The 26,347-nt window shown below is 58.6% G+C and overlaps 2 protein-coding genes across 20 annotated transcripts; both read left to right on the top strand.

The window, feature by feature from the left end:
* Positions 1-1,652: 1,652 nt before the first annotated feature.
* On the top strand, positions 1,653-13,293 carry LAMB2 (laminin subunit beta 2). Of its 2 annotated transcripts, XM_060022483.1 has the most exons (33): positions 1,653-1,695; positions 1,788-1,873; positions 1,990-2,162; positions 2,252-2,387; positions 2,469-2,542; positions 2,948-3,136; positions 3,227-3,290; positions 3,528-3,730; positions 3,820-3,940; positions 4,277-4,465; positions 4,669-4,848; positions 4,970-5,082; positions 5,348-5,427; positions 5,517-5,649; positions 5,846-6,004; positions 6,082-6,209; positions 7,955-8,087; positions 8,275-8,467; positions 8,545-8,688; positions 8,935-9,166; positions 9,250-9,413; positions 9,494-9,718; positions 9,805-10,022; positions 10,126-10,222; positions 10,313-10,685; positions 10,785-10,969; positions 11,043-11,284; positions 11,364-11,712; positions 12,043-12,250; positions 12,328-12,469; positions 12,553-12,729; positions 12,821-12,980; positions 13,051-13,293. In XM_060022483.1, exons 2-33 carry the CDS (start codon positions 1,789-1,791, stop codon positions 13,185-13,187), a joined length of 5,406 nt encoding a protein of 1,801 aa, XP_059878466.1. In that variant the 5' UTR covers positions 1,653-1,695; position 1,788; the 3' UTR covers positions 13,188-13,293. The 2 variants fall into 2 exon arrangements, with proteins under 2 accessions (XP_059878466.1, XP_059878467.1); XM_060022484.2 differs by lacking the exon at positions 9,494-9,718.
* Positions 13,294-13,512: 219 nt separating this feature from the next.
* On the top strand, positions 13,513-25,037 carry USP19 (ubiquitin specific peptidase 19). Of its 18 annotated transcripts, none has more exons than XM_060022482.1 (27): positions 13,513-13,637; positions 15,147-15,409; positions 15,673-15,708; positions 15,880-16,008; positions 16,095-16,228; positions 16,302-16,604; positions 16,721-16,937; positions 17,068-17,224; positions 17,340-17,411; positions 17,527-17,642; positions 17,751-17,965; positions 18,048-18,243; positions 18,322-18,455; positions 18,564-18,722; positions 18,807-18,917; positions 19,404-19,514; positions 19,599-19,700; positions 20,463-20,603; positions 20,699-20,817; positions 21,036-21,173; positions 21,286-21,599; positions 21,705-21,815; positions 21,904-22,120; positions 22,204-22,356; positions 22,458-22,618; positions 22,700-22,878; positions 24,540-25,037. In XM_060022482.1, the coding sequence occupies exons 2-27, from the start codon at positions 15,283-15,285 to the stop codon at positions 24,654-24,656; spliced, it is 3,969 nt and encodes a 1,322-aa protein (XP_059878465.1). In that variant the 5' UTR covers positions 13,513-13,637; positions 15,147-15,282; the 3' UTR covers positions 24,657-25,037. The 18 variants fall into 18 exon arrangements, with proteins under 18 accessions (XP_059878465.1, XP_059878464.1, XP_059878463.1 ...); XM_060022481.1 differs by having other exon boundaries at positions 17,745-17,965; XM_060022480.1 differs by lacking the exon at positions 24,540-25,037 and adding an exon at positions 23,885-24,531 and having other exon boundaries at positions 16,721-16,943; positions 17,745-17,965.
* Positions 25,038-26,347: the final 1,310 nt, after the last annotated feature.

The following is a 26,347-nucleotide window of genomic DNA, read 5'->3' as shown; positions in this document are numbered from 1 at the left end:
GATTCATATAGGGCTCAGGCTGGGGTTAAAGTCTAGAACAGGAGGTCAAACGTTAATTAGGGTTAGAGCTTATTTAGGGCTGGGGTCAGAGTCAGGGTCAGAGATTAGGACCAGAAGTCAGAGCCTGGCTCAGATGACCCTGATCCCCAGGGTTGGAGCGCCACCTGGCTCAGAATGCGCAGGCACTGGGCAAGAAAGTGACCACCCTGTGGGCCCTGGAGCAGCAGGCAGCAGAGCTGCTTGATCACATGCAGCTGTGGGCCATTGTGTACACCACCTGCTGACTGCTGTCTGTGGATGCCAGTAAGAGGGACTCTGGGACTACCTGGGTGACTCAGAGTGACCCCAGAGTGACCCAGGAATCTCCTGACCTTGAGAGACCAGAGGCACCACTGAGTGCCTGCTGATCCTGAGCGATCTCTATGTGACACCATGTTGTTTTCCAGTGGCCCTCTGACCTTGAGAAACTGGGAGGCGGTGGGTATCGGGGGGAGGGCATCAAGTAAAACTTCCTGAGACCATCAAGTGCCCCTGAGATCCTGATAGATCCTTATCTCTGAGTGAGCTCCAATTCTGAGCCCCCTCTAATATCCCTGAGCCCCTCAGATTGACTACATGATCCCCGGGTATCTGGAGACCCCTCCTCCACATAACTGGTGCGACTCCCAGCAACCCTTCAAGTCCAGCAGATTGACTGCCCCCCTGCCCAGACTCTCCCTGTGAAGCCTAATGATTCCCCTGAAGAACCCCAGCTTTCTCCCCTGGGCCTACACCTCTGGGGTACTCTCCACCTGACCCCAGACAGTGGGCGCAGCTGTGGCAGCTCAAAGCCACCCCGACAGGGCCCTACAGACCCCCAGAATCCGTGGTCCCTACCGCAGTCCCAGGGGCCTGGGTGGGGCATGGGCTCTGGGCAGCGCGCATTCCAAGCCCGGGCTCGGAAGCTCTCGGTGGGCCAGAAGGCCTGGAGTGGATGAAGAGCCATAAGATCTGGATTTGCTTGCTACTGCTCTGGTCTGTTGTCAGTGACCAGCACTCATTTTCATAGTGGGAAACTGAGCTCTTCTCATGCCTACTTGTTGTAGTGATTGGGGGAAGCGGAGACCCTGGGCAGGAGATGGCCTTTCTCCATCTCCCCCGCTACCCGTATGTTGTCCTGTCCTTCCGGCCAGGCTGTCCATCCCACATCCCTGAATAGGGGAGCTTGACACCCTGAGTGCACCCTTCCACCTCCCCACTGATGCTGGAGCCCTGGGACTGAAAAGCCTAATTGATGGTGACTTCCACAGCACCAATGACACTGGAGACAAAGGCTAGTTTCCATGGGCCACTTGAGGTCTCAAAGATCAGACTCCTCTTCTTTGTTTATGCCATAGCCCCTGCTTGGTGCGTCCCCTAACTATAGTGGCCTAAGGGCCCCAAACCCTGTGTTCCCCTGGCTCTGTGCAGACCTGGGCATGGGGGCACAATAAAGATTTGCAGGTGAGCCAGCCTGTGTCTAGTTTCTAGAGTGAGAGTCGTTTCCAGAGAGGTGGGGGTTTCTGCATGATGTTGTGCTCCTGCCCGAGATCCGCTCCGTGCTTTGCTTCCTGCCATACTTCCCAACTTTGCTCAAAGTCGCCGGACTCCAAGCTAGTGGAGGGACCGCCGGACAGACAGAGGACCGAGTGGGGAATCGGCCAAGGACCCACACAGGCAGAGTCAACACGGGACCCCAAGGGAGGGGATAGATGGGCATGGGCCCCAGACCTCTCATCCCCCCTCATCCTGATTCCTCTCCTCTTCAGGATGGAGCGGGCCGCAAGGGAACAAGGGAGGGACCTGCGGGGACAGCCTGGGCCCTGGCAGCTTCTACTGGGCCTGCTGCTGAGTGGTGAGGGGCCTGGTGAAGACCTGGGGGTTGCGGGATGTGATGGTGGGTCCTGGGGTAGCTGGCTCTGGGGCTATGGGGTGGGAGTGCAGCAGAACCAGCTGACCCCCTGTTCCCAGTGCCGGCCACCGCCCTGGCCCAGGCCCCGGCCCCGGATGTTCCAGGCTGTTCGCGGGGAAGCTGCTACCCCGCCACAGGGGACCTGCTGGTGGGCCGTGCTGACAGACTGACCGCCTCATCCACCTGTGGCTTGCATGGGCCCCAGCCCTACTGCATCGTCAGTCACCTGCAGGTGTGATTGGAGTTGAGGTGGGGGGCTGGCTCAGGGTGGTGCCCACTGGCTGAGGTACTAACGCTGATCCTGACCCTGACCCGACCCAGGACGAGAAGAAATGCTTCCTGTGTGACTCCCGGCGCCCCTTCTCTGCTAGAGACAACCCAAACAGCCATCGCATCCAGAATGTAGTTACCAGCTTTGCACCACAGCGCCGGGCAGCCTGGTGGCAGTCAGAGAATGGTGAGGCTGTGGGTGAGGTATGGGTGAGCAGGGCTGTCCACCAAGTAGCCTCAAGTCCCTGACCTCCGACTCCTGCCCCAGGTGTCCCCGTGGTCACCATCCAGCTGGACTTGGAGGCTGAGTTCCATTTCACGCACCTCATTATGACCTTCAAGGTGCCCGCGTGTCTGGGAGCCTGCTTGAAGCACCCTGCTTGGCTCCCCATTGCCCCTGAACAGAGTCCCAGCTCTTCAGCCCAGCCTCCCTGTGCTCATATGCTGTGCCCTGGCTGGATGGGAGGCTCTTTCACCTCCCACACCTTCTGTTGCCTGCCCCCTCCAGGCCTTTGTACACGCTGCCTCAATCCCAGGCTGGGTCAGGTGCTGCCTCCCTGGGCCCCGTGACCGCTGAGTCTCCCCACTAGAGGTGGCTTCCCTTCCTGATCCTTGCTTGGCTTCCCCTGGTCACCTCCACCTGTCTGTGAGCTGCTTGAGGGCAGGCCCCAGCTGGGCAGGGCTCTTGATGGGCCTGGGCTGGACTTGGGTCCTAGTGCCCGCTGATCAGCCATGCTCCCCACCCAGACGTTTCGCCCTGCTGCCATGCTGGTGGAGCGCTCAGCAGACTTTGGACGCACCTGGCACGTGTACAGATATTTCTCCTATGACTGTGGGGCTGACTTCCCAGGAGTCCCACTGGCTCCCCCACGGCACTGGGATGACGTAGTCTGTGAGTCTCGCTATTCAGAGATTGAGCCATCCACTGAAGGCGAGGTGAGGGCTGGGATCTGGGCTTGGGGCAGAAGGGGGGCACGACGGGCATGAGGCAGGTCCAGTGTCTCTAATGACTCTATGCCCTTCCAGGTCATCTATCGTGTGCTGGACCCTGCAATCCCTATTCCAGACCCCTATAGCCCATGGATCCAGAGTGAGTGTTCCATTCTTTGAGGCTGGCGCAGTCCCAGCCCCCGGCTGGTGATGACTATCTGGGGCCTCAGTAGCTATTCTGGGTGCTTCCTAGGGCAGGTGCCAAGTCCAATTTAGCTCATATAGCTGTAGACAGGAGGTCTCCCAAGGTGACCTTGGCAGCTTCAGCTCCTGGGTGGGCATGGGGCAGCAAGAGCCTGCCTGGACAGCTGGCCCCCAACCCCTTTCCCCCACTTAGACCTGCTAAAGATCACCAATCTACGGGTGAACCTGACACGGCTACACACGCTCGGGGACAACCTGCTTGACCCACGGCGGGAGATCCGCGAGAAGTACTATTATGCCCTGTACGAGCTGGTTGTGCGTGGCAACTGCTTCTGCTATGGACACGCCTCACAGTGTGCACCCGCCCCAGGGGCACCAGCCCATGCTGAGGGCATGGTGAGGGTCTTCAACTGGCTGGAGTAGGGCTGGGGGCAGGGGCAGGCATGGCTGGACAGTGCTGACCACTTGCCTACCCACCCTGCTAGGTTCATGGGGCCTGCATCTGCAAACACAACACTCGTGGCTTCAACTGTGAGCAGTGTCAGGATTTCTATCATGATCTGCCCTGGCATCCGGCTGAGGACGGCCACAGTCACGCCTGCAGGAGTAAGTGAGACCCTGGCCCTCATAGCCCCAGGACTCTGTGGCCTGGCTGTGCCCTGGGCAGAACCTAGAGCTGGTTGGTTAAGCCCCTAACACCAAGGCTGTGCCTGAAGGGTATCCTGGTCTTGATGCCCCTGGGGACTCCCTCAACCCTCTGCACAGTCTGCTCTGGTTAGGGGCCCAGTATGATGCTGAAGCCTTAAAGTCCCTGAACCCCCACCCACAAATTCTGGCCTGTGGCAGGGACCTAAGGTGGCACTGGGGGCCCCTAAGCCCCTTACTCTCAGGACATGGTCCCTCAAGTGGCCTTTGCCCTGCTCTTCCCTCCCCTCTCCCAAGAGTGTGAGTGCCATGGGCATACCTACAGCTGCCACTTCGACATGGCCATATACCTGGCATCTGGCAACGTGAGTGGAGGTGTGTGTGATGGGTGTCAGCACAACACAGCTGGGCGCCAGTGTGAGCTCTGCCGACCCTTCTTCTACCGTGACCCAACCAAGGACCTGCGAGACCCAGCCGTGTGTCGCTGTAAGGCTGGAATTGGACATGGGAGAGGGAAGGCTGATCCTGGGGTATGAGCTGAAGTGCCAGACTGCTGCGCAGGTTGCAGGGATTTGGGGTGGGGGGATGGAGGGTGGAGCCAGACTGGGAATCTAGGGTGGGGGCTTGAGAGATGACTGGTGCTGGGCTAGTTGGCATAAGGGTAACCCTGCACTTCTTTGTGCTCTCAGCCTGTGACTGTGATCCCATGGGTTCCCAAGACGGTGGTCGCTGTGATCCCCATGATGATCCTGCACTGGGGCTGGTCTCGGGCCAGTGTCGCTGCAAAGAAAATGTGGTGGGCTCTCGCTGCCAGCAGTGCCGTGATGGCTTCTTTGGGCTCAGTGCCAGTGACCCTCTAGGCTGCCAGCGTATGTGCTTCCTGTCCTAACTCCTGTGCTGACCTTAACCCTTGACCTCTTACTCTGGACCCAACTGGACACGAGCACTGCCCCAGCTCCCCAAAGTGCTGATGGGTCTCCTTCTCCACAGAATGTCAGTGTGATACACGGGGCACAGTGCCAGGGGGCACCCCTTGTGACCGCAACAGTGGAGCCTGTTTCTGCAAGCGTTTAGTGACTGGACGTGGCTGCAACCGCTGCCTGGTGCGACTGGAGGGGCTGGAGTTCTGCACTTCTCCTCAGAGGATAGGGATGGGAGTGGTGTCCCTGCCCCACTGGGTGGGCGCTGAGGGCTTTGGGTCCGATCCTGGTTGAGAGGCCTCAGGTCTGGGAGGCCAAGCGTGGGAGCCAGTGGTCGGGGGGCCAGGCTTTCCCCAAGGGGTGGTAGAGGCTGAGAGCCATCATTAGATTCCCTGTTGGGCAGAGAGGGGGGTCTATTTCTGGCCCTCAGCAACCTCTTCTCCCCCAGCCTGGCCACTGGGGCCTGAGCCACGACCTACTTGGCTGCCGTCCGTGTGACTGTGATGTCGGTGGTGCCCTGGATCCCCAGTGAGTACTGTATAAGGGGCCCTGGGAGGGGTGGGAAAAGATCCTGGGCGGGAAAGGGGATCCTTCTTGAGTAACCATGTGTTCCCCAGGTGCAACGAGGCCACAGGTCAGTGCCACTGCCGCCAGAACATGGTGGGGCGACGCTGTGAGCAGGTGCAGCCTGGTTACTTCCGGCCCTTCCTTGACCACCTAACTTGGGAGGCTGAGGAAGCTCGGGGGCAGGTAGGGGGGCACTGTTGAAGGACAGGGCATGGGTGATACTATGGCTGGAGAAGCAGGGTTATGGGTGGTGCCTGGTGTAGGGAGGGTGTCTGCCTCGGGCAGGGCCTCAACTAGAGAGCTGGGGTTTGGGGACAGGCTGTGGCAAAAGAGGCAGTGCCTTGCCTGAGCCCACACCCCCAGCCTCATTGCTTCCCAGGTACCTGATGTGGTGGCACGCCTGGTGACCCCTGGGGGGATTCCATCTTGGACTGGCCCAGGCTTTGTTAGGCTGCGGGAAGGCCAGGCACTGGAGTTCCTGGTGGCCTCTGTACCAAGAGCCATGGACTATGACCTGCTACTGCGCTTGGAGCCCCAGGTCAGACCTTGTGACACCTAACCCAGAGCTGACCCTCTGGATGTGGGAGCCTCTCATCCATCACCCCATTCCTCTAGGTACCTGAGCAATGGGCAGAGATGGAACTGACTGTGCAGCGCCCAGGGCCTGTATCTGCCCACAGCCCATGTGGGCACGTGCTGCCCAAGGATGACCACATCCCAGGGACTCTGCGACCAGGCACCAGGTGAGGACACTAATGGTAGCACCTACAACTGTGGGGGGTTGTGGGTCAGCCCTAAGCTCCCTGCAGGGCACTTGGAAGATCCCCCTGCTCATTCATCTGTTCCTTCCTTCAAGTGCCTCCTCCTCCTGCGTACTGTTTGCCAGCTGCTGCTGGGCGTGGCACTGGTCAGAGGAAGGAAGTAGACAGAACAAGACCTGCTCCTTCAGGGGTCTAAGTTCCAGAGGCCAAGGCAGGAAATAAGGGGAGCCCATTGATTGTCAGGATAGGTAGTGCCCTTGGGGGGAAGGGAGGGTGTCAGAGTACTCTGAGTGGGGATGTAACTGGTCTGACTAAGGCTTAATTATATTTTGGGTAGTATTTGTTTCATGTATCTTTTTTCATCACTTTTTTCTTAACTTTTTATCATGTAAAAATAAAAATACATAGAAACAGAGAATAGCATAATGAAGCTGGCTGTACCCATTATAGACATTTTGCCAACTGTGACTTATGTTTAGCAAAGATTCCCCTAGTTTCTGAGAGGAGAATAGACCTAAAGGGCCAAGGTGGAAGCTGGGAGATCTGCTGGCAGCTATTGAGTTAGCTAAGTGACAGTGGGCTGGACACAGGTGTAGCAGTTGAGGTGGCGAGAAAAGGAAGTTTCCAGAGGGTTCCAGTGGCAGAGCTGATGGCTTAGGAAAGGGAGAAAAAGTGGAAAGGTGGCTCTAGGCTTTGGGGCTTGGGCATCTGGATGGCATGTGTTCTTCGCTGAGATGGAGACATAGGAAGGAGCAGTTCTGAGATGCTTAGACATGGGGGACAAGGCCAGTGGGTGGTTGGACTTCTGTGTCTGGAATTACTGGAGGGCTCAGGTTGGAGATGTAAATTTGGGACTTGTCCCTAAAGAGGTGGCTCTAGATTAAATGACCAGAGAAAGGAAGGAGGGGCAGAACCAAGCTTTGGGGTACTCTAGTGTTAGAGCCCAGTAGAGAGGGAGTAGCTGGGGGATGGGGAGAAATCAGGAGTCTGCACAAGGTCCCAGAAGCCAAGAGAAGAGCGTCTCAGGAAGGAAGGCACACTGACCTCACTGCATGCTGCTGGATGCTGGAGCAGATAAGAATAGAGGAGTGGCCACTGGGTTTGGCTAAATGGAGGTCACTGGTGACCTTGGGACAGGCTGACTCTATGGCATGCTGGAGGGGGCAAAAGCTCCCCTGGAGTGGGAGGCTAGACAGTGGAGGCAGTGACTACAGTAAAATTTTAGGGGTTTGTTGGTCGGGAGAGCAAAGACAAAGCAGCAGCCAGGGAGAGACTCAAATCTTGAGCAAAGATTTTTTTCAGGGGGGATAAAATAACCCTAGCATGGGTTTGCAGGCTGATGGGAATGACCTGGGGTGAGGGGAGGTGATGCAGTCTTGGTAAAGAGGAGCCGTGACTGGAGGCTGGAGGTCGAGGTTGGAGGAAGCGTAAAAAGGGCATTGAGGGAAAATTGGCAAGCATTTGTGCCAGGGAAATGCTCTGGGGTTGCAAGGCTGTATGGACTGTTATCAGCAAGACTGTCTGCACAGGTGATGATCCCAGTGAAGGCACATTTATGGGAATCTTCTGTAGAGATTCTCCGTCAGGCTGTCCAGCTGTTTTTGGCCTGGCCCAGCCCTAGTATCTTTCTTGGCCAATGATTTGGTTGCTGTGTGTGGGGTGGGGAGGCCCAAGATGATTGATACGGGAAGCCTGGGTGACCCCATACCTGTCCTCACCTACCTCAGGTACATGGTGTTTCCCAGACCTGTCTGCCTTGAGCCTGGCATCTCCTACAAGCTGCATCTCAAGCTGGTGCGAACAGGAGGAGGTGCCCAGCCTGAGGCCCCCTATTCTGGACCCAGCCTACTCATTGACTCGGTGAATAGTTCCCTCTTCCCACACCAACCAAGATGGCAGGGCCTGTGGGATGGGTCCTGTAGTGGTGACTGTATAGAAGGGGTCTGTGACAGAAGAGGCAGGTCTGTGGCAGTGCTAAGCTTAGTGTCCTGGCAGTTCCAACATGGTCCTGGGTCTGAACTTTATTCTTCCTTGCTCATCTCTTAAGCTGGTGCTGCTGCCCCGTGTCCTGGTGCTGGAGATGTTTAGTGGGGGTGATGCGGCTTCTCTGGAGCGCCGTGCCACCTTTGAACACTACCGCTGCCACGAGGAGGGTCTGGTGCCCAGCAAGACCCTTCCCTCTGAGGCCTGCGCCCCGCTCCTCATCAGCCTGTCCACACTGGTCTACAACGGAGCCCTGCGTGAGTGCCTGTGGTTTGGCTGGTGGGGTGGAGGTGTGTGGGCTCAGCTTGACCTGCCCTGTCCCCTCTCCCCACAGCCTGTCAGTGTGACCCCCAGGGCTCACTGAGCTCTGAGTGCAACCCCCATGGTGGTCAGTGCCTGTGCAAACCTGCAGTGGTTGGGCGTCGCTGTGACCTCTGTGCCCCTGGCTACTATGGCTTTGGCCCCACAGGCTGTCAAGGTATCACCTGCCCCTTTGTCTCTCCTGTTCTTCTCTCCACACACCGCCCCCACCTCTGCCCCGCTGCCACTACTGTTCTCCCTCGTTCCTCTGGCTCTGCTTCTTCCTTTTTCCAACTCTGCTTTGGACCCCACACTCTCAGCCCTGGTCACTTGCAGTTCTCTTCCATTCCCTGACCTTCTACCGTGACCTCACCCAAACTCCCCTCAAACCCTCTCCCTGGCTTAGCTTCTGCCTTGCCCCCAGCCTGCCAGTGCAGCCCTGAGGGGGCACTCAGCGGCCTGTGTGAAGCAACCAATGGGCAATGCCCCTGCCAAACTGGTGCATTTGGGCTTCGCTGCGACCGCTGCCAGCGTGGCCAGTGGGGATTCCCTAACTGCCGGCCGTGTGTCTGCAACGGGCATGCAGACGAATGTGACCCCCACACAGGCGCTTGCCTGGGATGCCGTGACCACACAGGGGGTGAGCACTGTGAAAGGTGAGCCTGAAGCAGCTATGAGTGAGCTGGTGGGTGGGCGGGCTGCTCAGGGATGACACAGCTCTTCCTCCTTCTCCCTGCAGGTGCATTGCTGGCTTCCACGGGGACCCACGGCTGCCATATGGGGGCCAGTGCCGGCCCTGTCCCTGCCCTGAAGGCCCCGGGAGCCGGCGGCACTTTGCTACTTCTTGCCATCGGGATGGGTACTCCCAGCAGATCCTGTGCCACTGCAGGGCAGGCTACACAGGTGAGTGGGTAAGGTGCAGGCGTGGGATCAGGGTGGGGCAGCTGGACTGAGCACTCACGCCTTCCCCCGACCGTGGGCAGGGCTGCGGTGCGAAGCTTGTGCCCCTGGGCACTTTGGGGACCCATCAAGGCCAGGCGGCCAGTGCCAACCATGCGAATGCAGTGGTAACATTGACCCCACGGACCCTGATGCCTGTGACTCCCACTCGGGGCAATGCCTGCGCTGCTTACACCACACAGAGGGGCCGCACTGTGCCCACTGCAAGCCTGGCTTCCATGGGCAGGCTGCCCGACAGAGCTGTCACCGTGAGTGTGGGTATGGAGGGGGTGGCTGAGGTGGGGCTCCCTGCTCCAGCTCTCCTTAACCAGTGTGCTCGTCTTGGCTGGCATAGGCTGCACCTGCAACCTGCTGGGCACAGATCCCCAGCAGTGCCCATCCACTGACCGGTGCAACTGTGACCCAAGCAGTGGGCAGTGCCCATGCCTCCCCAATGTCCAGGGCCCTAGCTGTGACCGCTGTGCCCCCAACTTCTGGAACCTTACCAGTGGCCATGGCTGCCAGCCCTGTGCCTGCCACCCAAGCCGAGCCAGAGGCCCCACCTGCAATGAGGTATGGGACCTTCCTGTGGATCCCTGGGGAGATGGGGCCAGCTGCCTGCCTCACGTCTTGAGGGTTCAGCCTCTGACTGACCTCTGCCCTGTTCCCACTCTAGTTCACAGGACAGTGCCACTGCCATGCTGGCTTCGGTGGGCGAACCTGTTCTGAGTGCCAGGAGCTCCACTGGGGAGACCCTGGGTTGCAGTGCCGCGGTAAGGGGGCTCGTGGGGCCAGGGTGGATGGGGCACTTCCAAGGATGCCCCACTGGCGCCTTAACTCTGTGGTCTTCCCTTTTCCTGCAGCCTGTGATTGTGACCCTCGTGGGATAGACACACCTCAGTGTCACCGTTCCACAGGTCACTGCAGCTGCCGCCTGGGCATGTCTGGCGTGCGCTGTGACCAGTGTGCCCGTGGCTTCTCGGGCGTCTTTCCTGCCTGCCACCCCTGCCACGCATGCTTCGGGGACTGGGACCGTGTGGTACAGGACCTGGCTGCTCGTACACGGCGCCTGGAGCAATGGGCGCAGGAGCTGCAGCAGACGGGTGTGCTGGGTGCCTTTGAGAGCAGCTTCTGGCACATGCAGGAGAAGCTGGGCACTGTGCAGGGGATCGTCGGTGCCCGTAACGCCTCAGCTGCCTCCACTGCACAGCTCGTGGAGGCCACAGAGGAGTTGCGGTGCGGACGGGCCTGAGGATACATGGTGGGATGGGGCCGAGGCCCGATGCATTAGGGCTGAAGTCTCTATAAATAATATCTCCTCATCACCCCATGCAGGCGTAAAATTGGGGAGGCCACTGAGCACCTGACCCAGCTGGAAGCAGAGCTCACAGATGTGCAGGACAAGAATTTCAATGCCAACCATGCACTAAGCAGTCTAGAGCGAGACGGGCTTGCACTTAATCTCACACTGCGGCAGCTTGACCAGCATCTGGACCTGCTCAAGCATTCAAACTTCCTGGGTGAGTTGTTGGTCAACTAGGCGGGTGGATCAGGGTTGATCTTCAGCTGACTGCCTGCCTCTGCCCGACTTAGGTGCCTATGACAGCATCCGCCATGCCCACAGCCTGTCTGCAGAGGCAGAACGTCGTGCCAACATGTCAGCCCTGACAGTGCCCAGCCCTGTGAGCAACTCAGCAGCCACACGGCACCGGACAGAGGTGCTGATGGGTGCCCGAAAGAAGGACTTCAACCGCAAGCACATGGCCAACCAGCAGGCACTGGGCGAGCTCTCTGCCCGTACCCATGCCCTGAGCCTGACAGGCATAAATGAACTGGTGAGGCACAAGTGTCGGGTGGGACATATGGGTGTGGCTGTTCCTTCCCCCAGACCCTGACTTGTTCTGTGCCTGGCAGGTGTGTGGGTCCCCGGGAGATGCACCCTGTGCTACGAGCCCTTGCGGGGGTGCTGGCTGTCGGGACGAGGATGGGCAGCCCCGTTGTGGGGGCCTCAGCTGCAGTGGGGCAGCAGCCATGGCGGATCTGGCGCTGGGTCGGGCCCGCCACACACAGGCAGAACTGCAGCGGGCATTGGCAGAAGGTGGTGGCATCCTCAGCCAGGTAGCTGAGACCCGTCGGCAGGCAGGCGAGGCACAGCAGCGGGCCCAGGCAGCCCTGGACAAGGCTAATGCTTCCAGGGGACAGGTGGAACAGGCCAACCAGGAACTGCGGGAACTTATCCAGAGTGTGAAGGACTTCCTCAGCCGTGAGCCTCCCTTGTGGCCCAGGCCATGTGGTGTTTCCCCCATGTCTGTGTTCATACTTGGGTCAGGGCCTGCACTGTACCTGTGTTTGTGACCACAGATGGGCAAGGGCTCAGGGTGTCTGGACCCTGAGCCCGTGCCCATATGTAGTCCCCAAGTCCACGACCCTGCATCTATGTCCCATGTATAGTCCCTGTCATTGTGGTTACATCCTTATGCCTATTAGCAAATCCATACCCCATGTGTGGTCCCTGAGTCCATACCCCAAGACTGTGTCCCCATGCCCGTGCTGGGGAATCTGTGTCCTTAAGCCCTTGCCTGTGTCCCCATAGAGGAGGGGGCTGATCCTGACAGCATTGAGATGGTGGCCACACGGGTGCTAGAGCTCTCCATCCCAGCGTCACCTGAGCAGATCCGGCACTTGGCGGGCGAGATTGCAGAGCGGGTCCGGAGCCTGGCAGATGTGGACACGATCCTGGCGCGTACTGTGGGAGACGTGCATCGGGCAGAGCAGCTACTGAAGGATGCACAGCGGGCACGGTCTGACCCCAACCTTGGACCCCATCCTTGACACCTAGTTCTGATACTTGCAAGTCCTGATTCCCTCTCTTCTCCAGGAGCCGGGCTGAGGGTGAGAAACAGAAGGCAGAGACAGTACAGGCAGCGCTGGAGGAGGCCCAGCGGGCACAGGGTGCTGCTCAGGGTGCCATCCAGGGGGCAGTGGTTGACACACAGGACACAGAGCAGACCCTGCACCAGGTGTGGTCTCCCTGGGACATCAGTGGGGCAAGGTTGTGAGCATGCTGCATAAACCTGTTTAACCCTAGGCCCACCCGTGACAGGTTCAGGAGAGGATGGCAGGTACAGAGAAGGCATTGAGCTCTGCAGGTGAGCGGGCTCAGCAATTGGATGGTCTCCTGGAGGCTCTGAAATTGAAGCGAGCAGGGAATAGCCTGGCAGCCTCTAGCGCTGAAGAAACAGCTGGCAGTGCCCAGGGTCGTGCCCGGGAAGCTGAACAGGTGGGTTGAGGCAGAGCCAGTTGGAAGGGGTGGGGGTAGAGGCTGGGCCTCCACTGGGCCACTACCCTGCCCTGGACCTCTATATCTGCAGCTGCTGAAGGGCCCACTAGGTGACCAGTACCAGACAGTGAGGGCCCTGGCTGAGCGCAAGGCCCAGGGTGTGCTGGCTGCACAGGCACGGGCAGAACAACTGCGGGATGAGGCTCGCGGCTTGTTGCAGGCTGCTCAGGACAAGCTGCAGCGGCTGCAAGGTGAGGATGGGACGCCAGAGATGTGGGACTCTGGGAGAAGGACCCTTCATCTGAGACCTGTCTCTCCTAGAGCTGGAAGGCACTTATGAGGAGAACGAGCGGGCGCTGGAGGGCAAAGCGGCTCAGCTGGACGGGCTGGAGGCCAGGATGCGCAGTGTGCTTCAAGCCATCAACTTGCAGGTCCAGATCTACAACACCTGCCAGTGACCCCTACCCGAGGCCTACCCCAGTCCCCAGCCTCGCCCCGCACTTATTACTGCCTGTGCATGGAAAAGTCCCCAGCCTGGCAAGGCCCCCAATAAACCAGTGTGAATCCCCGCTGTGTGACCGACTCTGATTTGGGGAGGGCGGAGTCTCTGGGCGGAACCTAGAAGCTGCGGCCAGCAGGGCCCCACCGAGGCCAAAGCACCGGAGCCCCGCCTCCTCCGTTCGACCCGCCCCGGAGCTGCTCCCGCCGGAAGTGCGTCACCAGCTCTGCGTTCAGGCACCCGCGGCCGTAACTGGAAGTGGAAACAAAACAAGCAGCTGAGGCCGTGGTGGCGGCGGCGCCGGGACGGGGGAGGGGCGCGCCGGAACCGGAACCGACCTGACGCCGGAACCGGAATCGAGAGCGGGTTGCCAGGGCCCGAAGAGGGCTGGCTGCAGCGGCCTAGCTCGGTGAGTGGGGCTGGCCGCTGCTCGCCTGTCTCGCCGGAGCAGGGAGGCCGAGACGCGGGCCTAGGGCGACCTGTTCAAGGTCACGGGCCGTACCAGTCTCCGCCCCTCGAGCCCTGCGGCGTGCCGGGCCCACTGATGCAGGCGGGGCCGTTACACTAAAGCCTGTGGCCGGCCTGCCGTCTCGAAGAGGGCTGGCGGCGAGCGAGGGCGGCTTCCTGGAGGAGGTGGTGGCGGGCCCAGGGTTCGGAGGCTGGAGCTGGGTCGCAGCCCGGCCGGGGCGCTGGTCTGTGGTCAGTAACCCCGCGCGGCCGTATTAGGCCACCTTGGGGCTCTAGGCAGCCCCTTTCCTTCCTCAACGTCCCAGGAGGAGAGGGTAGGGACGCGACCTTCAGCTGGGGCCTGGGAGCAAAGAGGTAGCAGATGTCCACCCCTCGATTCTGGACCTGTCGTCACTGAAGATCTAGCCCACCAGTCCCACATCTGACCCGTAGAAGAATCCCCCCGTCCCCCGCCAAACCTCCGCTCCCCACTCCCACACACTCACACTCTGGGGAACACAGACTAGTCACTATCTGTCCTACTACTGTCTCAGGCCATGCTTGAGCCTGCCAGGGATCCTGGATCCATGGTTCGTTCATCCCCACCCTTATCTCAATTTTGAGACCTTTATTTTGGATGGAGAAACAGCCCAGAATCCACTGGTGGGTCTGTGGGAAACTGGCTAAGAGCTGATGAGGGGGTGGACATGGGAAGGAAGGAGATAATGCCTGTTTCAGTCTCAGACTGCATGCCCACCCTGAGGCAGAGATGCTGCTGAAAGGGAAATGTGACATCTGAATACCCTTTTCACCTTAGCTTTTGCAGGCCCCTCTTTGCATAGGAGAGCAGCTGGAGAGGGGAATCTCTCCAGATGTAAGAAAACAAAAACAAAAACCAAGCAGTGCACAGAAGCAGGTTCAGAGGAGGGTGGGAACTGGCAGGTGGCAGGTGGGGTTCCTTAACCTCAAGATGATGCCTGGGCAGTGGTAGCACCTGGGCTGGGCCTGTTTTCAGCCACAGAGCCTGGTCCTCCTGCTGTTTAATTGTCTGTCTCCTCCTTTCTTGCCTTCCTCCTACTTCTCGGGTGGTGACTAAGCAGCCAGTGAGAGTGAAGGAAAAGTGAGCACCCTGCTCAGTGTGCCAGCCCTGTGGGCTGGAGCTATGGCTCCTCTCCAGATTGGAGGAGCCTGGTCCCAGGCCATGGCTGCCTTGACCTGACACCTCCTCAGTGAGGCTTCTCTCTTTGTGGGTCTGTATGGCAGGCATCTAGGAGGCTCAGCCAGAAGTGGTTGCTTCTACTTGCATTATTTATTCCGCTTTAGGAATAGTCTGAGAGTATCTAGGGCTACATCAGGTAGTAGAGAGATATTTCTCCATAGGCTTAGAAGTGTCCCAGGTTGCTGAGCCCTGGGTGTAACCAAGGAGCAAATTTTGGGCCTTGGTAGTGATCACTTGTCCCCTTCTCGTTAGGCTGTCAGTTCCTTGCTGGAGAATTTGTCCACAAAGAGTTGCCAAGATAGCTGGGCCAGGAAGAAAGCGCCGTAGCCCTGACCCAGACACCGTTGCCGACCCCGGGGCACTCTGGCTGTCACCCAAGCGGCTCAAGATGTCTGGTGGGGCCAGCACCACAGGCCCAAGGAGAGGGCCCCCAGGACTGGAGGAGGCCACCAGTAAGAAGAAGCAGAAGGATCCAGCAAACCAGGAGAACAAGGATGGAGATCCTAGGAGAGGTGGTAGTGGCATTCCCAGAGTGCTTGTGGCCTTCCCCTCCTCCCTTCCTGTTGAGCATACAGATTGGGGATTGGGAGATGACTTTTTTGCTGTTCCTTCCATCCTGGTCTGATGCTGAGAGAAGGACCAATGGCAGGCTGGGTAGAGCCTCAGTTTTGAAGTTGGGGTACTTGGCTGAAGTCCTAAAGATGGTGTTTGGTGGGATGTTATAGTCTTGGAGACTGCCTGTCCATCATCCTTTCCCTGTTCTTTCCTTTGTTGTCAGGGTCAGCATTCACTCGGGAGGAGCCGACCAAAGACGGTGAGTAATGAATAAGCCTTTTGGATGATAGAGTGCTAGGGGAGAGGAGGGGGCACTGGGGATATAGCCCTTACCTAGAGTAGTTGCATTAGGGCTGGGTGTCTGGTACCTGCTTACTCCCATCAAAATTTCATGGAGACTTTCACAATCTTTTTGACACTCCCTCTGTAGAGTTGTTGCTTGATTGGAGGCAGAGTGCTGATGAGGTGTTTGTCAAGCTGCGTGTGGGAGCCGGTCCCCTGCGGCTGGAGGAGGTAGATGCTGCCTTCACAGACACAGACTGTGTGGTGCGGCTTCCAGGTATGTCCATCTGCTTTGAGCCCAGCAGTATACTTGAATCCTTTGATATCCCCTACCTCAGCTCACTCCTCCCACTCTGTTGCCAGGTGGTCGGCAGTGGGGTGGTGTTTTCTATGCTGAGATAGAAAGTTCTTGCACCAAAGTGCAGGCTCGCAAAGGTGGCCTCCTGCAGCTGTCACTGCCCAAGAAGGTGCCTCTGCTCACGTGGCCCTCTCTCCTGGTAAGTTTCAGAGCAGAGTAGGGTAGGGATACTCAGTGTAGTTAACAGGGCCTGACTGCTGTATCTTTGGCAGAAGAAACCTCTTGGGACCCAGGAGTTGGTGCCAGGGCTGCGGTGCCAGGAGAATGGGCAGGAGCCGTCTCCTGTTGCCCTGGAGCCAGGCCCTGAGCCCCGCCGGGCTAAGCAGGAGGCCCGGAACCAGAAGCGGGCCCAGGGCCGTGGTGAGGTAGGCGCAGGGGCTGGCCCTGGGGCCCAAGCAGGGCCCAGTGCCAAGAGGGCTGTGCATCTCCACAGAGGGCCGGAGGGGGAAGGGTCCAGAGATGGCCCTGGACCCCGGGGTGATGCCCCCCAATTCCTGGCTGAGCCGGCCACCCAGGTGAGAGTGGGGTGCCTGCTTGGGAGTTGGGAGGTGAGGGGGAAGGGTGTGGACTGCAGTGGGGGGCCGCCTGCCAGACCCAGGGCTGATCCTGCCCACAATCTCGCCATGAACAGGCTGAGGCTGAGGAACAGCTCCGTGTACCACCACTGAACCCCCAGACCTGCCTCCTGGGCTCAGAGGAGAATCTAGCACTTTTGACAGGAAAGAAGGCAGTAGCCCCCAGGAATGACCCAGTGTCCCCAGTCATGGCCCGGAGCAGAGACTCTGAGAAAGATGATCGTTCCAAAGAGGAGATGGCAGTGGCAGCAGATGCTGCAGCCTTGGTGGATGGTAAAGGTGGGGCTGGGGGTGGGCAGGCAGAGCTCTAGTTTGGGTTGCAAGGTTGGTGGGTGGCTAGGAAGTAGAGTAGGAACAGGCTGGAACCTGTCCTGGGTGGTGCTAAGATGTGGTCTCAACATAGAGCCCAAGTCCATGGTGAACCTGGCATTTGTCAAGAATGACTCGTATGAGAAGGGGCCGGACTCAGTGGTGGTGCACGTGTACGTGAAGGAAATCTGCAGGGACACATCTCGAGTGCTTTTCCGCGAGCAGGACTTCACGCTTATCTTCCAGACCAGGTGGGTGGGTGGGCGGGCAGACACATAGGGCAGACAGTGTGCTTCAGGCAGGACAGTGCGTCTCACGTTCTTTCTCCTGCCTCTTCTGCTCTCTGCCCCTGCTCTGCCTCTACAGGGACGGAAACTTCCTGAGACCGCACCCGGGCTGTGGGCCCCACACCATCTTCCGTTGGCAGGTGAAGCTCAGGTGGGTGGTGCCCGGCCCCGCCACTGTGCAAGTCCCACCCTGGGCTCCATCCCCCTGACCCATCTAGCCCTGCATCCCCTCCACCTAATTTTCTGAGTTTAGCCTCTTCCTGCAGGAACCTGATCGAGCCAGAGCAGTGCACCTTCTGCTTCACGGCCTCTCGCATCGACATCTGCCTCCGCAAGCGGCAGAGTCAGCGCTGGGGGGGTCTGGAGGCCCCAGCTGCACGAGGTCTGCACACGAGCTCCCTTCATTGCCCAGTCCCCATGACCCAGACCCCCACCCCGTGCCACATGCTGCTAACCACCAGCCCCACCATTCCCCCTTTTTAAGGTGCAGTGGGTGGTGCAAAGGTAGCCGTGCCGACAGGTCCAACCCCTCTGGATTCAACCCCACCGGGAGGTACCCCCCACCCCCTGACAGGCCAGGAGGAAGCCCGGGCTGTGGAGAAGGAGAAACCCAAGGCTCGATCTGAGGACACAGGCCTAGATGGTGTGGCAGCCCGCACCCCCATGGAGCATGTAGCCCCAAAGCCAGAGCCACACCTGGCATCGGTGAGAATCCTTGGTGGGGAGGGCCAAGGATGAAGGCTGGAGAGCCCAGGGCTACTCTCTCATGCCCCTCTTGCTCCCACAGCCCAAGCCCACATGTATGGTGCCTCCAATGCCCCACAGCCCGGTGAGTGGAGACAGCGTGGAGGAAGAGGAGGAGGAAGAGAAGAAGGTGTGTCTGCCGGGCTTCACTGGCCTTGTCAATCTAGGCAACACCTGTTTCATGAACAGCGTCATCCAGTCTCTGTCCAATACTCGGGAGCTGCGGGACTTCTTCCACGGTGAGAACGGGGGCTTAGAGCCCCGGGGATGGGGGATATCTTCCCCTGCTCACACCTCTCCTTGGTTGCTGTCCCTAGACCGCTCCTTTGAGGCCGAGATCAACTACAACAACCCACTGGGGACTGGTGGGCGTCTGGCCATCGGCTTTGCTGTGCTGCTCCGGGCGCTGTGGAAGGGAACCCACCATGCCTTCCAGCCCTCCAAGTTGAAGGTGATCTGTGGCCACTCCTACCTTGGCTGGAGAGGGTGGGAAGGGCTAGCCAGCTGGGTGCATTGTAGGTGCTGGGGCTCCATGCTCACATCTTGCCCCTGCTTCCAGGCCATTGTGGCGAGCAAGGCCAGCCAGTTCACAGGCTATGCACAGCACGATGCCCAGGAGTTCATGGCTTTCCTGCTGGATGGGCTGCACGAGGACTTGAACCGTATTCAGAATAAGCCCTACACGGAGACCGTGGACTCAGATGGGCGACCTGATGAGGTCAGAGTTGGGGGCGGAGGTGGGCATGTCTCATGCACGTCCCCGTCCCCAGGTCTCCTCGGTTCTCACCACTCTGCTCCTCAGGTGGTAGCTGAGGAAGCCTGGCAGCGGCACAAGATGAGGAATGACTCTTTCATCGTGGACCTATTTCAGGGACAGTACAAGTCGAAGCTGGTGTGCCCCGTGTGCGCAAAGGTGTGACGGATTCTCCTAGAAAGACACCCCCGGCTTGTCCTAGCTAGCCTGGTCAGAATGGGGTCAGAGGCATGTGCATCTTTAGGTGTTGCAGGGCAAGATTTGGGCAAAGAAGGTGAGGGGGAGGCCTTAGGCCCTGTGTGGCCTGCAGAGGTCAGGCTTGGTAGGCTTCCTGACTGAGGTAAAAGTGATGTTTGGGTGATGTAAGGTGGGGTGGGGATGGGTAAGATTGGAAAGGCACAAGGTGTGCAAATGAGAGGCAGATGGTTAAAGCGGCTTGGCTGAGGAAGGCCTCAACTACCAGAAACAGGGATTGTTCTCTCCTAATGGTTCTCCTCGTCCATCTAGTGTTGTCAAGCCTGAGAATTTGCTGGTTGGCTGTGAGACCCTGAGAGCCCTCCAAGGGCGTGGATTGGGCTCTCAGGGCACAAGCATCCTGCCCCCCACTCCCTCTGTGGCCACCCAGTGGAAACTGTACATTTGCAGGTCTCCATCACTTTTGACCCGTTCCTGTACCTGCCGGTGCCCTTGCCACAGAAGCAAAAGGTTCTCCCCATCTTCTATTTTGCCCGGGAGCCCCACAGCAAGCCCGTCAAGGTGAGAAGTAAGCCCGTATTGCTGGGCTTTCGCAGAGACCCTGGCCTACCTCCCACCATGGACTCTGTACTCTTGTCACCACAGTTTCTGGTGAGCATCAGCAAGGAGAACTCCAGTGCAAGTGAAGTGTTGGACTCCCTGTCTCAGAGTGTCCACGTGAAGCCTGAGAACCTGCGTCTGGCTGAGGTGTGTCTGTCTTTCCAAGGCTCTTACGCACGTGGACACATGTCTGTTTGCAGCGCGCAGATACGTGTGTACGATCATTAGCATCTGTATGTGTACACACAAACGTGCATGTGACTGCACAAAGACAGGTGGGGTGCTATTGGTTGAGACATGGTTGAAACCAGGCATTTGGGCTATGTAACTGAGGTGTTCTCAGTTCCCAGCCATCATCTGGATTTATTCCCCCTTTTGTTGTTGGCCCCCAGCTGCTCTTCCTTCTTCAGACAAGGAGCTTGAGCTGCAGGACTAGCCATCCACCAGCTATAGACGTTCTCCATCCATTCTGCTTCTCCCTCCTGTTTTCCCAGATCTGTGTGCCGGTTTTCCCCAAAGGTTCCTAGCCTGCTGCCTGGTAGTGTCCTTTACCTCGGGGGTAGAGGTAGGGAGATGCCTCCTTGAATGCGGCCCCTTCATAGTAACCATGGTGCAGTCTCAACAGGGCCCACTGGTTGACAGCCGGGTAGAGGCCCTTGGTGTGGAGAGCTGGTATGGTTGATACCTGCCCCAGTCTTGGTCTTTTCATGCTCTGTGAGGCACCAGGCTCCTTATTCCATTGGGCACTGAGGCTGGGGCCAGCAGAGGCATATACTTCTTTTGGGCCACAATCCCCAACCCTGCCCCCATTTGACCCAAGATCAAGGTCATATCTTCATCTTGTGCTTTGTGGCAGGGCCAGGGAAAGGGCTTGTCCTCACATAGGATCTGTGTGTTCTCTGTCCTCAGGTGATTAAGAATCGCTTCCACCGTGTGTTTTTGCCCTCCCACTCACTGGACACTGTGTCACCTTCCGACACACTCCTCTGCTTCGAGCTCCTATCCCCAGAGTTGGCTAAGGAGCGGGTGGTGGTGCTAGAGGTGCAGCAGGTGAGTGGGGGCCAACCTGATGGCACAGGGCCCTGATGGGGGAGGGGGTCGTTCCTGCCTGCCCTGGCCTCACTGAGGCAAACGACCCACCCTAGCGCCCCCAGGTGCCCAGCGTCCCCATCTCCAAGTGTGCAGCCTGCCAGCGGAAGCAGCAGTCAGAGGATGAGAAGCTGAAGCGCTGTACCCGTTGCTACCGCGTGGGCTACTGCAACCAGTGAGGACTCCCGTGGTCTCCCCCCGTCCCTCCTCTCCACCTTCCACTTGCTGCCCTACCTCTTCTCCACATAAAGGCACATATATTTTAAGCCCTCTACCTGCCACCCCACTCTACCAGACCCTGGGGGAGGCAGGGCTGGCATACCCAGTTCCTTGGTCTAGCCCTAGCGTAGAGGTGTGGCTAAGGCCCTAGTCTTACCTCCTCCTTCTCTCCAGGCTCTGTCAGAAAACCCATTGGCCTGACCATAAGGGCCTCTGCCGCCCTGAGAACATTGGCTACCCCTTCCTGGTCAGTGTACCTGCCTCACGCCTCACTTATGCCCGTCTTGCTCAGCTGCTAGAGGGATATGCCCGGTAAGTGCCCAGTGGTTGGATTAAGGTGGGGTAGGTGGGGCGTGGGGGTGGAGTGCAGAGGTGCCGGACACGTTGGTCTGGATTCTTACTTGCTTTTGCTGCCTGTTACCAGGTACTCTGTGAGTGTGTTCCAGCCACCCTTCCAGCCTGGCCGCATGGCCTTGGAGTCCCAGGGCCCTGGCTGCAACACACTGCTGTCCACTAGCTCCCTGGAGGCTGGGGACAATGACAGGGACCCTGTTCAGCCACCGGAGCTCCAGATGGTGACCCCTGTGGCTGAGGGGGACACAGGGGTCCCCCGGGCCTGGGCATCCCCTGATCGGGGCCCTGTGCCCAGCACCAGTGGAGTTTCTTCTGAGATGCTGGCCAGTGGGCCCATTGAAGTTGGCTCCTTGCCTGCTGGTGAGAGGGTGTCCCGGCCTGAAGGTAAAAGTCTGGTGAAAGGCTCTGGAGCTGGGGTAGGGGAGGTTGGAGGAAGCTTGTTTAGGCTCTGGTAGACAGGAAAGCTCTGATTATCATGTTCTTTCACAGCTGCTGTGCCCGGGTACCAACACCCAAGTGAAGCCATGAATTCCCACACACCCCAGTTCTTTATCTATAGAATTGATGCATCCAACCGAGAGCAGCGGCTAGAGGACAAAGGTGTCTGAGGCCGTGGGAGGGACCCCTGGCGTGGGTTGGGCTGGCTGCTCTCCACAGCTGCATGATTCCCTTCCCTGCCCGTTTCCAGGAGACACCCCACTAGAGCTGGGTGATGACTGCAGCCTGGCTCTAGTCTGGCGGAACAATGAGCGCCTGCAGGAGTTTGTGTTGGTAGCCTCCAAGGAGCTGGAATGTGCTGAGGATCCAGGCTCTGCTGGTGAGGCTGCCCGTGCTGGCCACTTCACTCTGGACCAGTGTCTGAACCTCTTTACGCGGCCTGAGGTGCTGGCACCTGAGGAGGCTTGGTGAGGACAGGGCAGCAGGCAGGTAGTGGGGAAGAGTGGAGTGGAGGTCTGTCGGTCTTGACTCCGCCTCTGTCCCCTGTCAGGTACTGCCCGCAGTGCAAACAACACCGCGAGGCCTCCAAGCAGCTGTTGTTGTGGCGCCTGCCGAATGTGCTCATCGTGCAGCTCAAGCGCTTCTCCTTTCGCAGTTTCATCTGGCGTGACAAGATCAATGACTTGGTGGAGTTCCCTGTTCGGTGAGCAGTGGGCTCTCGTGACTGTAGTCAGGGCATGGGGGCCAAGGTCGGCATCCAGGGCACCTGTTGACTGTCTCACCTCTCTCTGGCTGGTACCACAGGAACCTGGACCTGAGCAAGTTCTGTATCGGTCAGAAAGAGGAGCAGCTGCCCAGCTATGACCTGTACGCTGTCATCAACCACTATGGAGGCATGATCGGTGGCCACTACACTGCCTGTGCACGCCTGCCCAATGATCGCAGCAGCCAGCGCAGCGACGTGGGTGAGGGCACACACAGCCAGCAGGATAGATGGTAGGGGTGTTGGTGCAGGGTATGTTCACACTCTTCCCACCTTGCCATAGGCTGGCGCTTGTTTGATGACAGCACGGTGACAACGGTAGACGAGAGCCAGGTCGTGACGCGTTATGCCTATGTACTCTTCTACCGCCGGCGGAACTCTCCTGTGGAGAGGCCCCCCCGGGCAGGTCACTCTGAACACCACCCAGACCTAGGCCCTGCAGCTGAGTCTGCTGCCAGCCAGGTGAGGCACGGGGAGGCTGCTCAGGCTAGTGGGGCCCAACTCACAGATGGGTGGGGGTAGGGCACAGCTTCCTCTTCTACAGTCCTAGGCCCCTGGAACCTTCGGATTTTTAAGAGTCACAGACAGGGTTCCCTTACATCAAAGCCTTAGCCAGAGCGATTCCCAGGCTGCAGGGACACTTACAGAGGTACACACACAGCAACGCGCTGCCATTGGTGTGTGCATAGACTACGGGCCAAGCAGCTGCTCCAAATTTCACTGGGTATAGTGGTGTGAACAGACTGTACCTGACACCTCCCAACTTTCCCTCTGCACACTCCCCACATGCTAGCCCACAGACCCTCACTTGTGATCGTCCCTGTGTTCTGATGTGCACTCAGGACAGGGCCTATCCAGCAGGCCATAGCCAATGTGGCCATCACCCTCTCTGAGGTGAGCTTTTGTCCCCACTGTGCCTTCAGGATCGTCTGTCTCTCTTACTGACATGGGATGCCATAGGCCTGGTTGGTGGGCACATCCGAAACTCTTTTCTGGACTTGTCTCCTTGCTGTCCTCTCCTCCCTTGAGCCCGCTATGCTCAGACTCATACAGTGATCAGGATCTGGATGTAGGTGGGCGGGAGCCAGGAGATGACTCTGGGGTTGGCAGCTCTGTTCTCCATGAGCCAGTCTCCTCTGTGGGAAGCCTGAGCTAAAAAACTGACCAGCTAACCCTCACCCCCACCCCCACCCAACCCCTGTGGGGAAGTTGCATGTCGATAGGGGAGCTTCTTGAGGCCAAAATGCCATCAAGATTCTCCCACTGTGGTGCTCTCCATCTAGACAACCCTGCGAATGGCCCACTTGGCTCCTGCCTGTCCACCACTCTGCCACTTGACCTGGGATGTACGGGGTTAGCACCGGTTACGTTGGGCGGGACTGTCATGGCCAGGGGTCTTGGGGACACTGGGTCCCCCTACCCCCTCACCCCCGCCCTGGGTGCTGATGGCCGTTTCCGCACGCCGTAGGCTTCCCGGATTTGGCAGGAGCTGGAGGCCGAGGAGGAGCCGGTACCCGAGGGGCCTGCGCCCCTGGGTTCCTGGGGGCCCCAGGACTGGGTGGGCCCCCCGCCACGTGGCCCTACCACACCAGACGAGGGCTGTCTCCGATACTTTGTTCTGGGCACCGTGGCAGCTTTGATGGCCCTCGTGCTCAACGTGTTCTATCCTCTGGTATCCCAGAGTCCCTGGAGATGAGCTCGCCTGCAGGCAGCTGCTGTGAGCTGGCCTACCTACCTGCCCACCAGGCCATGCCTGCCGCTGTGGTGGGGACCAACTCTGGGCTTGGGCCTCAGTGTGTGCATCTGAGGGGAGAGGGTGGGGACTGTGGCTCCTGCAGGGGCAGAGCATCTTAGGGTGGGTATCCCGTCCAGCTGTCTGTCCGTTTGTCCTGCTGCTCCTACCCTTGGCCTGGGGCTTAGCCCTGCCCAAGCAGCTTCCTGTATTTAAAGTGTTAATAAAGTGAGACTGTTCAGGCTGATCTCGTCTCTCTGTCTCAATGCCGCTGCTGTCTGCGCCTGCCTTGGGGCCCTCCCTTGGGTGCCAGGGCTCCAAGCCAGCACCCCCGGGATGCCAGGCGGCATACTGGGCAGCCCCCAACCCCTGTCCTCATATTCTGTTGCAGGGACTAGGCCCTGGCCAGGCCCCTGACGTGGCCCCCACGCGGACAGCCCCTGAACGCTTCGCCCCCCCTGTGGACCGCCCAGCCCCCACCTACAGCAACATGGAGGAGGTCGATTAGCAGGTCCCTGGCTGGTGGGGGGACTGGGTTTGGGGGATCCCCCACAGAGGGCCAGCTCTTTGACGCTTCTTCTCTAACCTAGAGGACACTGGCTTCGTCAATGGGGAGTTGGGGGGGGTATGATTTGAGGGTGGAAACCTCACTCGTTGGGACCTCTTGTCAACTTGACCCCCCCAGCCAGTGGGCCTTGGCTTCTCTAGCCATGCCCAGTGCTGTGTGATTTGATTCTCAGTTGTACCTTCAATTCTTTCTGACTCGCATTATAAACATTATAATTTTATTCTAAAAATTGTAATTTTTTTTTTGCATTTTGGAAGTGATTGCTGCTGTTTAAATATATTTTAAAAATAAATGACAAATAAGCAGACTTAGTCACTGTAATACATCAGGTGCTGTGACTACCTCCCCTTCCCAACGTGTGTGTGTGTGTGTATGTGTGTGTGCGCGTGCGCGCGCGCGTGCGTGCGAAGCCCCCACTGCCATCAGCTCTTTGGGGCCTGACCCCTGCCCTTTGATCCCACTGGTTCTGGGTCCCACGTGGAGGCAGCTACAGTTGGTAACATTGCTGGTACCTCACACCCTAGGAGTGGAGTGTACCCCATGAAGCTCCAGAAGCTGACAGCATGGGGTAAAAGGTGCAGGCATTGGAGCAGCCTGGGGCTGACAACCAGACAGTAGGTCAGGAAGGACTTGTTGGGGAACAGGAAGTACTTGGGGGTGGAGAGAAGTCTCTTTTCTCTTTTTCTATTCTCAGGTCTTTCTTTGCTGTAGTTTGAAAACCACCTGGATCCCTTGGGAGAACAGAGCAGGAAAAAAACTGCTGTGGGAAAGGAGACCCTCCTCCAAAAGGACAGGCAGAGAGGACCAGAGCTAATCTTAGCTGGCTTCCTGTGGGAGGGAGGGTGTGGGGTCCTGCCAGGCCATTTCTTCCCTTGATTCCCTAAAACTTTGGCTTCTGGCAGCTGCCCCAGGCTGTTTACCCACAGTGGGTTTGCAGGCTTATCCCAGCAGGCTTGCCTTGTGTACACATACCGCAAGGTCAAGTCTTGTGAAGAGCCTCCGTGCCTCTCTTCGTGGATAATGCTGCCTCCTATTCTCTTCAACTGTTTGGGGTTAGGATTGGGCATCTCCAGCTAGGGGGAGATGGGGAGCAAAGGTACTCCTGAGGCAGGTGTTCAGGTAAGCCAGAAAGAGTGTAAGGCAGGCAGGGGTGGGGCAGGATTCTGGCAGGTCCATCCTGCCCCCAAGCCTGAGGGGTCAGTATTACAAAAAGCTCAGCATGTGGGCCCTGCTAGGACTCCTTGGCTGGAGTTAGGGAGTTAGGGGTGGTGGAGAGCAGAAGGAGCTCCTGGAGAAAGCTAGCCTTGTGACCAGCGTTGGTTTCTTCTATTGGGACAACAGCACAAGGGCCACGTGGGGTTGCTGGCCATGGAGAGGGGCCTGGACTGCTGGCTATGAGGCCCTGCGGTAATGGTGGAATTGCCAAGCTGGGTGTTGGTGCTGGCACACTGCTGGAGGGGCTGCTAGGCATGGGCTGCAACAGGATTGTGCTGGGCCTTCACTGTGTGCAGCCCCAAGTGTCTGGCCACTGGTGATCTGCATGTGCTGAATGCACTACTCAAGGGGCTCTGTCCACAGCCCTGCTGCTGCTGAGGCTGCCACATTACCCTTCTGGGACATTTGCACAAGGC

Source organism: Delphinus delphis, chromosome 10, assembly GCF_949987515.2.
Source record: "Delphinus delphis chromosome 10, mDelDel1.2, whole genome shotgun sequence".
NCBI classification, from domain to species: Eukaryota; Metazoa; Chordata; class Mammalia; order Artiodactyla; family Delphinidae; genus Delphinus; species Delphinus delphis.
This window is presented reverse-complemented; position numbering and strand designations above follow the sequence as displayed.

Bases quoted from the DNA above. Each gene is read 5' to 3' on its own strand.
- LAMB2 (XM_060022483.1), top strand. From the start codon at position 1,789: ATGGAGCGGGCCGCAAGGGAACAAGGGAGGGACCTGCGGGGACAGCCT. The intron at 10,023-10,125 runs GTATGGGACCTT...TTCCCACTCTAG, and splicing joins GAGGCCCCACCTGCAATGAG to TTCACAGGACAGTGCCACTG. The intron at 11,713-12,042 runs GTGAGCCTCCCT...GTGTCCCCATAG, and splicing joins TGTGAAGGACTTCCTCAGCC to AGGAGGGGGCTGATCCTGAC.
- USP19 (XM_060022480.1), top strand. From the start codon at position 15,283: ATGTCTGGTGGGGCCAGCACCACAGGCCCAAGGAGAGGGCCCCCAGGA. The intron at 19,701-20,462 runs GTGTGTCTGTCT...CTCTGTCCTCAG, and splicing joins AGAACCTGCGTCTGGCTGAG to GTGATTAAGAATCGCTTCCA. The intron at 22,619-22,699 runs GTGAGGGCACAC...ACCTTGCCATAG, and splicing joins CAGCCAGCGCAGCGACGTGG to GCTGGCGCTTGTTTGATGAC.